Source organism: Piliocolobus tephrosceles, chromosome 18, assembly GCF_002776525.5.
Source record: "Piliocolobus tephrosceles isolate RC106 chromosome 18, ASM277652v3, whole genome shotgun sequence".
Taxonomy (NCBI): Eukaryota; Metazoa; Chordata; class Mammalia; order Primates; family Cercopithecidae; genus Piliocolobus; species Piliocolobus tephrosceles.
Genome location: NC_045451.1, coordinates 58518364 through 58531602, shown reverse-complemented (window position 1 = coordinate 58531602; position 13239 = coordinate 58518364). Strand labels below are relative to the sequence as shown.

At 45.3% G+C, this 13239-nt stretch overlaps 1 protein-coding gene across 3 annotated transcripts in view; it reads right to left on the bottom strand.

Annotated features, from left to right (window-relative positions):
* NPC1 (NPC intracellular cholesterol transporter 1) overlaps positions 1 to 13239 on the bottom strand; it is a 56748-nt gene that overhangs the window by 10944 nt on the left and 32565 nt on the right. For all 3 annotated transcript variants that reach the window (XM_026456018.2, XM_026456019.2, XM_026456020.2), the window contains exons 10-14: positions 10461 to 10561; positions 6522 to 6624; positions 3143 to 3332; positions 2533 to 2715; positions 1604 to 1718 (exon numbers count right to left, since the gene is read on the bottom strand). In XM_026456018.2, coding sequence (XP_026311803.1) covers positions 1604 to 1718; positions 2533 to 2715; positions 3143 to 3332; positions 6522 to 6624; positions 10461 to 10561 — 692 coding nt within the window. The remainder of the gene's footprint in view (positions 1 to 1603; positions 1719 to 2532; positions 2716 to 3142; positions 3333 to 6521; positions 6625 to 10460; positions 10562 to 13239) is intronic.

The window sequence follows — 13239 nt, the reverse complement described above, 5'->3', positions numbered from 1 at the left end:
CCATGTTAGCCAGGATGGTCTCGATCTCCTGACCTCGTGATCCACCCGTCTCGACCTCCCAAAGTGCTGGGATTACAGGCTTGAGCCACCGCGCCCGGCCAAAAAACTTTTTTTTTATAAGTTGCCAATATTTAACGACATTTTACATAAAAATCTAGATTCACAGCTTTTCTTGGAAGAAAAACAACAACAACAACAACAACAACAAAACAGACCTTGTAGCACTGGGTTGGCCAAACAGAACTACTGTCTTTTCAGACAGGACACGTGCACTTGGGCTGCCACAATCCCTACTCACTCCTCCTGTCCCAAGGTCACTCCAACCTTGAGGCACAGTTTCTGCTGCTATTATCATCATACTTGCACTGGTTTTCTTACAATAGAAGTGAAAAAAATAAAGTTTTTTTTTTTTTTTCCTGCACCTGTGTTTGTCAAAAGGAACTACAGGGCTACAGGTTTCAAAAGCACATGGCTTTGTGGAAACGAAGAACAACAAGCTAGCATTGTATCTGTGTTGAGACTACCACCTACGATGACCTTACAATGGCCCTCATTAAGCTGACCTCGCAGCCACATAGGCACTGCAGTTTGTGGCCTGTGGATGGTCTTCTTTGGACTGAGTGATTCCAGTCCAGCCTCCTCTATAGTGGACAGAGTCACTTTGCTCTTACTACACTTCAGAGACGGGGCAGGCAGCCCCACTAGTGAGTCTATTCGATGATTCTCTATGTGAAAGAAACACAGAAGTGCTGACTTTGTTCCAGCTTATTCTGGCTCCTTGTAATGTGGTGAGTCAAGAGCTCCTGGTCATTAACAAGGCTGCTTCCCCAATGAGCTGTGTGCACAGAAGAGAAAGACTGCCTTTGAAAATGATGGCAAACATCCTGTAAGCGAGTGCCTGAGGATTTGGGAGCTGCTGCTTAGAGTGTCATGTGGAGAAGGATTCGGTGGCTACTCAAGGATGCTATTTTCAACTATCAACATTCCCAGTGGCTACCAAAAGGGGAAAGTGGCAAGATGAACTCTAGGTCTCTTTTGCCCTGAACCCCAACATCAGTGCTGTCCTGACAGTTAAATGAGAAGGAAGCCACTTGCAAAATGACACCTAAGATACTGCTGCCAATTGTTCTGTGGTCAATTCAGTGATACTTTCCTAGTGCAGAACAAAGCTTTAAAAAGGAGACAATACAGGCTGAGCATGGGCGCTCACGCCTGTAATCTCAGCACGTTGGGAGGCCGAGGCAGGTGGATCACCTGAGGTCAGGAGTTCGCGACTAGCCTGGCCAACAGGGGAAACCCTGTCTCTACTAAAAAATGCAAAAAATTAACTGGGTGTGATGGCAGGTGCCTTTAATCTCAGCTATTTGGGAGGCTGAGGCAGGAAAATCGCTTGAACCCGGGAGGCGGAAGCTGCAGTGAACCGAGATTGTACCACTGCACTCCAGCCTGGGTGGCAGAGTGAGACGCCATCTCGGAGAAGAGAAAAAAGGAAAAAAAAAAAAAAAAAAAGGGAGGCAACACAAAGGACATGTTCAGATACCCAGCTCCTTCCTTCTCCAGGCTCAGCTAGCTACAGGACTGGTAGGATTGAAAGCATAATTACCTAAGAAAAATGCTACAGTCTCAGAAAAGGATGACAGGAACATACTGGGAGCCACTTCTCCTAGGACCCTGCCCAGTTGCTGATCCAGGGTTTCCCCTTGAAGACGTTCATCTCTCTTAAAAAAAAAAAAAAAGCAACATTAAAATTTCTCAATAACACCACCACTTCTTGCTGCCTTGCGTTAACTCAAGGGTAAAGATAAATGATTAGCAGTGTCTTCTAAGCATATAAACTTCGGTGGGGGACTCCAATGTTCTCACGTTAATTCACTCAGAGTATTTCTACACTACGGAGCTAGGTACCACGTGAGAAACTAAAGGGAAAGCTGAGCCACACTATCAGGAAGACATACGGGCCGCAGGGGACTGGACCGCTGACCATCACTCTCACGTGCACTGAGTCTCTGCCCAGGTCAGACCTACAGGATGCCTAAGGCCACCTTCTACAGCAGCGGGACACGTGTTGACCTTTTGCCTTTTTAGTGGCACCTTTGAGCAAAATGAATCTAACATTCTATACTATGCTGAAAATCATTTCAATAGCAGTCGTACCCAAAATATTTTCCAAAAGTGTGTTAGCCCTTCTTGTACACATGATACTATTTAAAATGAAAAGATACTATTAAAAGACACTATTTAAAGATACAATTTAAAACAAAATTCTTACTTTATTTCTACTATTTCATCAACCAAAAACAGGGGTGAAATCCTTGGTCCTAAGATGTCCACAGCAAGTCAAGAAGACCGATGAGCCACACAAGGAAAGGAAAGAAAACACCCTCACAGGCCACATTCATGAATGCGGAGCCCAGCAGCCATTCAGATCCTGAAACCTGGACAGACGCTGAGCCCCGTGAGAATACGGAGTATACCTGGTAGGCCTGCACCAGCTGGACAGACGCTGCGCCCCGTGAGAACACGGAAGTATACCTGGTAGGCCTGCACCAGAATGAAGATATTGTCCACTCCAACAGCCAGCACCAGGAACGGGATGACTTCAATCACAATGAGGGTCAAGGGCAACCCAATGTAGCTGAAGATGCCCAACGAGCAGGCCACCGAGCTCAGCACGATCAGGATGCCCGCGATGCCTAATGAGATCTTCGAATCCACCTGAGAGGGGCGACAAAGACACAATCACCAGTTGGTTACAGGGCTGTCTGTCCTACTTGTTACTAAAAGGTCCTCCTTTTTACTTTACAGGGCTGCATCAAACCTAGAGTTAAAACTACAATTCTGTGTTTCAGAGAGGACTTGTAAACATTTCTAGGTCTGCCCGGGCAACACGTTATGAGTTTGCATTCTTAGGTGATGGACTGGACAAATAAGAAAAAACTGGATTATGTGAAATAAACTTTAAGATAAACCAAAAAGCTGGAACTGAAGAAAACAGATGTAGGCAACAGAAATGTTACACACAATTAAAACGGGGGAATTTATGGCAGTTTTAAACACAATGGATTAAGAATAAAGAGGCAAAAATATGACGTTACACTGTGCACTGCTGTTAACCTCTAACATATACATATCCTCCGCTTACCAGAAGCCTGCGACAGCTTTTGATGTGCCCCAAGGCTAGGGAAATATATAGGAACATGATGGCATAGCTAATTACAACGGTGAAGATATCACTGTCACTTTCACGATTTAGTTCATCCTCAATACTTCGTTCAGCACTGAAGGAAATGGTCAGATTGGGATTCTTGTAGTTTCTCACCAAATTAATAAACCTAAAAGGTAAGCAAAATGCTATATTTTTAGTTAAAACTTAGTGACAGCTAAGTAAGAAACTTCTTCCCAACTTTCATGATACAAAGGCCACGTTTTCTTTTTTTTGTTTTGAGACCGAGTCTCGCTCTGTCGCCCAGGCTGAAGTGCAATGGTGCGATCTCGGCTCACTGCAAGCTCCATCTCCCATGTTCGAGTGCTTCTCCTGCCTCAGCCTCCTGAGTAGCTGGGACTACAGGCGTGCGCCACTAGGCCCGGCTAATTTTTGTAGTTTTAGTAGAGACAGGGTTTCACCATGTTGGCCAGGCTGGTCTCAAACTCCTGACCTTAAGTGATCCACCTGCCTCAGCCTCCCCTAGTGATGGGATTACAGATGTAAGCCATTGTGCCCGGTTCAAAGGCCATGTTTTCTTAACCTTTATCCTGCATTAGGATCCTTCATTTGCTTTTGTTCTTGTTTTGAAATAGAGTCTCACTGTTGCCTCGGCTGGAGTACAGTGGCACAATTATAGCTCACTGCAGTCTCGAACTCCTGGGCTTAAGGGATCCTCCTGCCTCAGCCTCTTGAGTAGCTGGCACTACAGAGATGTATCCCCATGCCTGGCTAATTTTAAAAATTTCTCGTGGCTGGGCGCGGTGGCTCAAGCCTGTAATCCCAGCACTTTGGGAGGCCGAGACGGGCGGATCACTGGGTCAGGAGATCGAGACTATCCTGGCTAACACGATGAAACCCCGTCTCTACTAAAAAATACAAAAAACTAGCCGGGTGAGGTGGCGGGCACCTATAGCCCCAGCTACTTGGGAGGTTGAGGCAGGAGAATGGCGTAAACCCGGGAGGCAGAGCTTGCAGCGAGCTGAGATCCAGCCACTGCACTCCAGCCTGGGGGACAGAGCAAGATTCCGTCTCAAAAAACAAAAAAAAATTTTTTTTTGGTAGAGATGAGGTCTTTGTTATGTTGTGCAGGCTGGTCTCAAACTCTTGGCCTCAAGGCACTCCTCCTGCCTCCACCTCCCTAAGTGCTGGGATTACAGGCACCATGCCCAGCCACTGCATTAGGATCTTCTATACTGGAGACTATCAGATTACGTTAAGGTTCCATACATGCTGAATTTAAGTTTAGGGTTGGGCATGGTGGCTCATGCCTGTAATTCCAGTACTTTGGGAGGCTGAGGCTGGCAGATCACCTGAGGTCAAGAGTTCCAGACTAGCCTGGCCAACATGGTGAAGGCCCGTCTCTACTAAAAATACAAAAATAATTAGCCGGGTGCGGTGGCAGGTGCCTGTAATCCTAGCTACTTGGGAGGCTGAGGCACAAGAATCACTTGAACCTGGGAGGCAGAGGCTGCAGTGAGCTGAGATCATGCCACTGCACTCCAGCCTGGGTGACAGAGCGAGACGCTATCTTAAAAAAAAAAAAAAAAAAAAGCATTCAGTCTACTAAATCAAAACCACAATGAGATAGCACTTCACACCCACGAAGACAGCTAGAATCACAAAGTCACATAACAAAAAGTATTGGCGAGGATGCGAAGAAACTGGAAGTTTCATGGGCTGCTGGTGGTGATATAAAGCACTATAGCCACTTGGGAAAATGGTCTGGCAGTTCTTCAAACTATTCAAAGTGGACTTACCCTATGACTCAGCAATTCTACTACTAGGTATGTACCCAAAAGAAATGAAAACTCACATCCACAAGAACTTGTACTCAAGTGTTCATAGCAGCGTTATTCATGATAGCCAAAATGTAAACAGGTTAAATGTGCATCGGTTGATAAATGCACACAATGTGGTATAGCCATACAATGGAATGAAAAGGAATGGAGTACGGATACATGCCACAACATGAATGAACTTTGAGAATATTATGTCCACAACATGAATGAACCTTGAGAATTTTATGTTCAACAAAAGCCAGACAAAAAAGTCCACATATTATTCTATGCGCATAAAAGTCCAGAATAGGAAAATCTCCAGAGACAGAGAGTATTTTAGTGGTTGCCTAGGGCTGTGGATAGGAGGATGAAAAGATGGAGGTGTTAGTTAAAGGGTGCAGTTTTATTGTGGAGTAATGAAAATGTTCCTAAAATTGACTGTGGTGATGGTTGCACATATATGTGAATATAGTAAAGCTATTGAATTGTACACTTTTTTTCTTTTTAAATTTTTCTTTTTACTTTTTTTTTTTAGAGACATGCCTCGCTACATTGCCAAGTCTGGTCTTGAACTCCTGGCCTCAAGTGAGCCTCCCAAAGTGCTGGGACTACAAGTGTGAGCCACCATTCCCAGCCTGAACTGTATATTTCAAGTGGGTGAACTGTATGATGCATGTACCATATCTCAGTAAAACATTTTTTAAAAAGTACTGAAGGGTATAAAGTGCAACCTGGTCTCCTAAGTCCTCTCTTCCCATTCTCCAGAGGTTACAAACACAGTTAATTTCTCAGGTCATTTGCTTGATATCTTTTTCTAAGCATAGACAGCAGCATAAACAATATATATTTATATAAATATACATTGTGAACCATTTATTTACTTCATTGTCTTTTATGACAGCACAATATTCTATTTATTCTATTGTATTCATTCCTTATTAAGTACATTCAGCATGGTCCCAAGTTTTGCTGATAGAGAACAATGCAGGTGGTTGGGTGCAGTGGCTCACACCTGTAATCCCAGCACTTTGGGAGGCCGAGGAGTGTGAATCACCTGAGGTTAGGAGGTCAAGACCAGCTTGGGCAACATGGCAAAACCCTGTTTCTACAAACAAATACAAAAATTAGCTGGGTGTGATGGCATGCACATGTAGTTTCAGCTACTTGGGAGGCTGACGTGGGAGGACCACTTGAGCTTAGGAGGTTGAGGCTGCAGTGAGCTGAGATTAGAGTCACCGCACCCCAGCCTAGGCAAGAGTGAACCCAGTCTCAAAAAATAAATGAAATAAGTAAAAACAATGTGAGGAACGTTTTTTTGCACACTTTTGCATTCCTGTGGAGGGAGAGCTGTTTAAAGCATTTGCTCAAAGGTAAACGTATTTACAGTTTCTACTTAGCATCATTAGCACCAAGTGAACAAAATCACGTAACTCAGACCTGCCACTGGTTAATTTAGAAAATTAAGTTTAAGTGCTTGCTGCAAGTGTCTAGCTTCCCACAATACAAGGACAGTCTGCTCACACCCATGAGTGACTCACTCTTTTTCCCAGGCCTGGGCCCTCTGGAGCTTCTCTGTGTCATTATAGTAGTTATTGACAGGGAAGGTAATCACAAGGGCAGTGGCGTTATTGTAGTTTTGATCTAGAAAGGAAAAATGTGACATCAAAAAGCAGATTACAAGCATGCAGAAAATTACACACATACCAGGGAAAAAATCACAACACAGATTTCTCAGTGGAGCTATGGACTGTATCTCTGTGCTCTAAGGATTAAACAAGAGTTTGCTGAAATAGTCTTTATGTACTTCAGTTAATGAATAAAAAGGATTTTTTTATCTGAGGTAGGCATGGTTATCATTCAGGAAGAGTAACTCTTTTTTTTTTTAAAGGATACAGTACATCATGTTAACAATTTTAAACAGAACAGAAAGGTGTTTATTGAAATTTCTCTCTCCTTCTCCAACATCTATTTCATTGTCTTAGTTCTCCACCCCATACCATCTGCGAATCTTTCCAGAGCCGCTCCACACACACACACAAACACAGATTCTTCCCCTTTCCCTCTTAACCACACAAACAGTAAAATACTATTCTGTATATTACATTTTAAAATTTTGTATCTTGGAGACTCTCCATAAAGAGTTTCCTTATTCTTTTCCTACAATATTTTCTAGTATACTTTAGCCAATCCTCCCACTGATGAGTAGTTTTGCAATTTTTTCTATTATAAATGAAGTTACTATAAATAGCCTATAAATATTTTAATGTGTAAAACACATACTTGTAGAATCAATTCTTCTTTTTTTAGGGGGGCGGGGGGCAGGAGAGGGGGACAGTGTCTTGTTCTGTTGCCCAGGCTGAAGCGCAGTGGTGTGATTACGGCTTTCTGTGGCCTTGACCACCCGAACTCAATCAGTCCTCCTGCCTCAGCCTCCCAGTAGCTGGGACTAAAGGTGTGCACCACCATTGCTGGCTAATTTTTGTATTTTAGGTAGAGATGGGATTTTGTCTTGTTGCCCAGGCTGGACTTGAACTACTGGGCTCAAGCGATCCTCCTGCCTTGGCCTCCCAAAGTGCTGGGATTATAGGCATGAGCCACTGCACCTGGCTAGAATCAATTCTTAAAGCATCATCACTGAATCAAAAACTACGTACATTTCTAATTTTGATAAATTCTCCCAAACTGCCTTCCAAACAAGCGGAACTATTTTTCATTCCTTTTCTTCTTCTTTTTTAGAGACAGGGTCTCACTCTGTTGCCCTGGCTGGAGTGCAGTGGCACAATTATGGTTTACTGAAGCCTTGACTTTCCAGGCTCAAGCAATCCTCCTGCCTCAGCCTCCCTTTTCATTAGTCAAGAAAATATTTACCGAGGCTGGGCGTGGTGGCTCATGCCTATGATCCCAGCACTTTGGGAGGCCAAGGTGGGTGGATCACCTTTGGTCAGGAGTTCAATACCAGTCTGGACAACAAGGCAAAACCCTGTCTCTACTAAAAATACAAAAAATTAGCTGGGCCTGGTGGTGCATGCCCATAATCCCATCTACTTAGGAGGTGGATGCAGGAGAATTACTTGAACCCAGGAGGCAGGGGTTGTAGTGAGCCGAGATCACGCCACCGCACTCACCAGCCTGGGCAACAGAGCAAGATTCTGTCTCTGAAAAATAAAATAAAAACCTTTTTTTTTTTTGTATTTCTTGTTTTGTTAACTTTCACATGGCCTCACTCATTCTTCTTTCAGGTTATTGATCATTTTCATGAGTTTTTTTTTTGTTTGTTTTTTTTTTTTAAGACAGAGTCTTGCTCTTGTCGCCCAGGCTGCAGTGCGATAGCATGATCTCGGCTCACTGCAAACTCTGCCTCCAGGATTCAAGTGATTCTCCTGCCTTGGCCTCCTGAGTAGCTGGGACTACAGGCACACACCACCACGTGTGGCTAATTTTTAAGTATTTTTAGTAGAGACGGGGTTTCACATTTTGGCCAGGCTGGGATGAGATCTTTATTTATTATGAAAATGCTGTCTGCTATTGCATACTAATATTTTTGTCCAGATTTTTTTTTTTGGCAAGGTCTCACTCTGTCACCCAGGCTGGAATGTGGTGCAATCTCAGCTTACTGCAGCCTCAACCTCCTGGGCTCAAGTGATCCTCCCACCTCAGCCTCCCAAGTAACTGGGACTACAAGCATGCACCACCATACCCAGCTAATTTTTGTATTTTTTGCAGAGATGGGGTTTCTCCATGTTGCTCAGGCTGGTCTCCAACTCCTAGCTCAAGTGATCTTGCCCGCCTCTGCCTCTCAAAGTGCTGGGATTACAGGGATGAATAAATCTCGGCCCAAATTTTTTTTTTTGAGACGGAGTCTTGCTCTGTCGCCCAGGCTGGAGTGCAGTGGCTGGATCTCAGCTCACTGCACGCTCCGCCTCCGGGGTTTACGCCATTCTCCTTTCTCAGCCTCCCCAGTAGCTGGGACTACAGGCGCCCGCCACCTCGCCCAGCTAGTTTTTTGTATTTTTTTTTAGTAGAGATGGGGTTTCACCGTGTTAGCCAGGATGGTCTCGATCTCCTGACCTCATGATCCACCCGTCCTGGCCTCCCAAAGTGCTGGGATTACAGGCTTGAGCCACCGTGCCCGGCCATACAATTTTCGTTTTTTAACTGTATGTTTATTCTCCACAAATGAAAATTCATGTACTCAAATTCATCAGTCTTTCCTTTTGGGGTCTCTGAGTTTTGTGCCTTGCTTAGAAATATCTTTTCCACTTAAAAATTATTTTTAAAAATGCCTCCTGTATTTTCTTCCAGCAGTTCTTACATTTCTTTTTTTTTTTTTTTTTTTTTTTTGAGACGGAGTCTTGCTCTGTTGCCCAGGCTGGAGTGTAGCGACTTGATCTTGGTGCACTGCAAGCTCCGCTTCCTGGGTTCACGCCATTCTCCTGCCTCAGCCTCCCCGAGTAGCTGGAACCAAAGGTGCCCACCACCACACCCAGCTGAATTCTTAAAAATATTTTTAGTAGAGACAGGGTTTCACCATGTTAGCCAGGATGGTCTCGATCTCCTGACCTCATGATCTGCCCACCTTGGCCTCCCAAAGTGCTGGGATTACAGGAATGAGCCACTACACCAAGCCCAGTTCTTAACATTTCAATTTTTTATCCATGGGGAATTTATTTTGGTGAAATGAACAAGCCAGAGATCAAAGTCAATTATTTCCCCTATGGCTAGCCAGTTGCTGACACCATCCCTTTCCCACCAATTAGAAATGGCATTTTCCTCTATGACGCAGAGTAAATTTTAAATACAGATTGCAACTTCTCCCCTGCCACTGAGTGAGGAGAAGAAAACCTATCTGGGTTCTTCACTGGCTGGGCAAAACCTGTTAAGCCTGTAATTTGGCTTCAGATGCCAAAGGTGTCACATGAATCATCGCCTGATTTTATCAAGTACAATTGGTTCTACAGTGCTACAGGAACCAGCAAAGAGCAAACCAGCTGCTCTTCACACTGTAAGAGTGTCCAAATACTCAACTGACGCTTTAGAAGAAAAAAAAATCCATCAACTTTGTTTCTTCTTCCACATCCTCACATACTAGCTTTTCTCCATTACAGGGGTTCTTGTCTGAGGTCCATGAGTTCCCTAGAGGGTCCATAAATGAGCTTCGAGGGCCCAAGACCTCCTTGAAGCTGAACAACAATACAGAGGTTTGCAATTGCATTACTCTGGGGAAAGGTACTTAGCCTTCGACAGCTTCTCAAAGGCATGTGTGATATAAAGATGGCTAACGCAATCCACTTCCTTTAAATCTGGAATGAAACCCAAACCCAATGCCAAAGCCAAAGGAGATACTATTTTGGGATTCAAGAGGTAGGAAATTAACAAAACTGCCCAATTTATGAAATCTTCATAATTACCACTTGACGCTAATGACAAAACCGAGATGACTTTACCTAAAAGGAAAAGTCAAAGCTTCTCTTACTTACCATCATAGCCTCCCAACACAAGCCATGGGAACACTGGTCCACCGAACGTACCCAGACAAGGATCATGGAGCAAACTTGTATCATTCAGAGAGGCAGGAGCCCTGCCAAAAAGTTTAGAAAACACTTCCCAGTTAGAAGGGCTTCAAGACATCAGAGACCTAAACATTTACACAACAAACATTTGATGAGGCTGGCTGTATTCTAAGGACTACATGGGCCCCGAGGTTTCTCAGTTGAATAATACAGCTCAGCACTCACCTTTGGGAGCTCAGAATCACTGGGCAAGAGCCACGCAAATACAGCCCAGTGCCATCAATGGCACACAGTGCATGGTGCTACACAGGCACAGAGAAGGGAGCAAACACTAAAAGGCGAAACCGTAGCCAAGAGGAAGAGACTGGACAGACCCAGACCTCCGAGGATGAGGGGATTTCACCAAAGAGGGAGGACAAAAGGGTGTCTCACAATTACAACTGTGGGAGGAAAAAGGGAGGGAGAGAAAACAGTGAGAGGGAATGAGAGCAAGATGGTGGTTTAACAAGTCCTGTATGCCAGGTATGGCGGGACGCCTAATCCCAGCTACTCAGGAAGCTGAGGCAGAAGGATGGCTATAACCCAGGAGTTTGAGTCTAGCCTGGACAACATAGCAAGATACTATCTCTTAAAAAAAAAAAAAAAAGAATTCAAAGAAAAGATGTCCTGTCCTAGAGCATGGGATGCCCACCAAGGGGGCTCCTGAAGGAGGGGGGCCAGTCTGGGAAGAGTAATGGACAGACAAATGCAAACTAAAAGGACTCAGTGCCAGTTAAGTAGTTTGGATTTTTATTCTGGAGGCACCGGGGAACAATGAGAGACTTCTGGGAAAGAAACGTCATGAGCTGCTTTACAAAGCTAGCTCGTGTGGTCAAGTGGAAGAAGGTCTGGAAATGGCAAAGAAACAGGAAGCAGGTGGAAAGTAAGTGGAGATGTTAGTGCAATGGCCCAGGCGAGGGGCAACTGGCAGTGCAGTGCAGACAGACAGCGGGCCAGTGGAGAGGGAACCAGCATTTCCAGACAGACCATCAGCTAGAACCTGGCCAGATGCTGAGAAGCTTCTGCATATGACCCACCCGTCAGAGCAGATGGGTGACAGCATAAGGGAGGTCAGGTGACCTGCAGCGAGCAGTTGAGTCCCCTCATCCACAGCAGAAACCTGAGAGACCATCCAGAGGCTCAGACCCGCAAGAACCCCATGAGGAAGGTGAGGGCGAGACAGTATTCAGGGATAAAGCCTCAAGTCTGAGTAACTGGTAACTGTCACTGCCTTTCAACGAAATGGGGAAAAGAACCAAGTCAGTGTATGGTTCTGGGCAGGCCACCTGCCATTACTGCAGGACCCTCAGGTGAAAAAGTCCAGGAAAAGCTGGAGGGAGAGGAAAGGGGACAGCGCTAGAGGCAGGCCTGGGGTTATGAGGACGCGCACAAGCATAACTACAAACCAATTCAGGTCCCTGTCGCCAGGAGCCTGCCACTCCCTGCACTGCTGCCACACTGGAGGGAACCACGCCCGCTTTGAGGAAGCACAAGGCTCACGCACCTCTGCCCCCCACTCATTTTTGTTGACTTTTATCTGTGCAACAGAGAGTAAACTATAAAATTTATGTAACATTAAATGGTCGTCCAACTATCAAAATTATGTAACATTAAATGTTTTTTGTTTTTTTTTTCAGGTAGCCTGTACTGTCTACCCTGTGGAGAACGCTGGTTTAGGGTATGGAGCATAAGCTATTGCGTTTTCATGAGTATAACTCATGTTGTTAGTGGTGATATTCTTGAAACAGTAAATATAGCCCAACTACATAAAAAGTCTTACTCTAGTAACAAACAAACAGAACTTAAGGTCAAAGTTCTTTAGAACCAGAAGTGAGAGTCCTTAGCTCTTGAGAAGTAGTTGGCTGAGCAGTGTCCTTAAAGGCAACAAGGAATAATTTCTCTGTTCTCATGCTGAAGAAATAGCCCCTGTGGTTGCTCAACTGGCTGAACAAATGTCCCTAGGCCAGGTCCCGAGCATTCGGGCAGAGTAGGCCCATCCAGCATCGTGCTGCTCTTCCTCTACCAGAAGAAGCCTTAAGATTCCCCTACAGGTCACCCAAGCACAGGTCCTGGAGTGACAGTTCCCAATTATAAATGCACCCTGCCCAGCTAGACACGCCTCCTAAGGGAAGCAGCTGCAGGGCCCTCCAATCTAAAACTGTGGGCCTATCCTGCCCCAACTCCTCACCGGCAGACTGCCTCCCAAACAGCTGGGGCACTACAGGGGACCGGGCTATGTATCTGAGAGAGAAGAAAAGGCATCAAAGGCTCTTCTATAAATCTTGCGGGGGGTGTGATACAGGACACCGTGTTAGCGACCCAGGCACGAGGTAAAGGGTAAGGGGCAGCTGCACTCCTCAATCACACACCACGAGGGCGCCCTGCCGGGGCTCTGCACTTGCTGTTGGTTCTGCCGGGAACGGGCATCCCTGTGATGTGCCCAGCTGTCCTCCTTTCCTCTCCCTTTGTGCACATCTCCGTGTTTAAGCAGTGCACCCCCACTCTGTCCAGCCTTCATTTTCTCCTCACAGCACTAATCTCTAGCTGGCATGATAGCATACGTTATGTGTTCATCATCCATCTCCCTCCATTAAGATGTAAGCTTCTGGCTAGACATGGCAGCTCACGCCTGTAATCCCAGCACTTTGGGAGGCCGAGGTGGGGGGGATCACTTGAAGCCAGGCGTTCAAGACCAGCCTGGCCAACA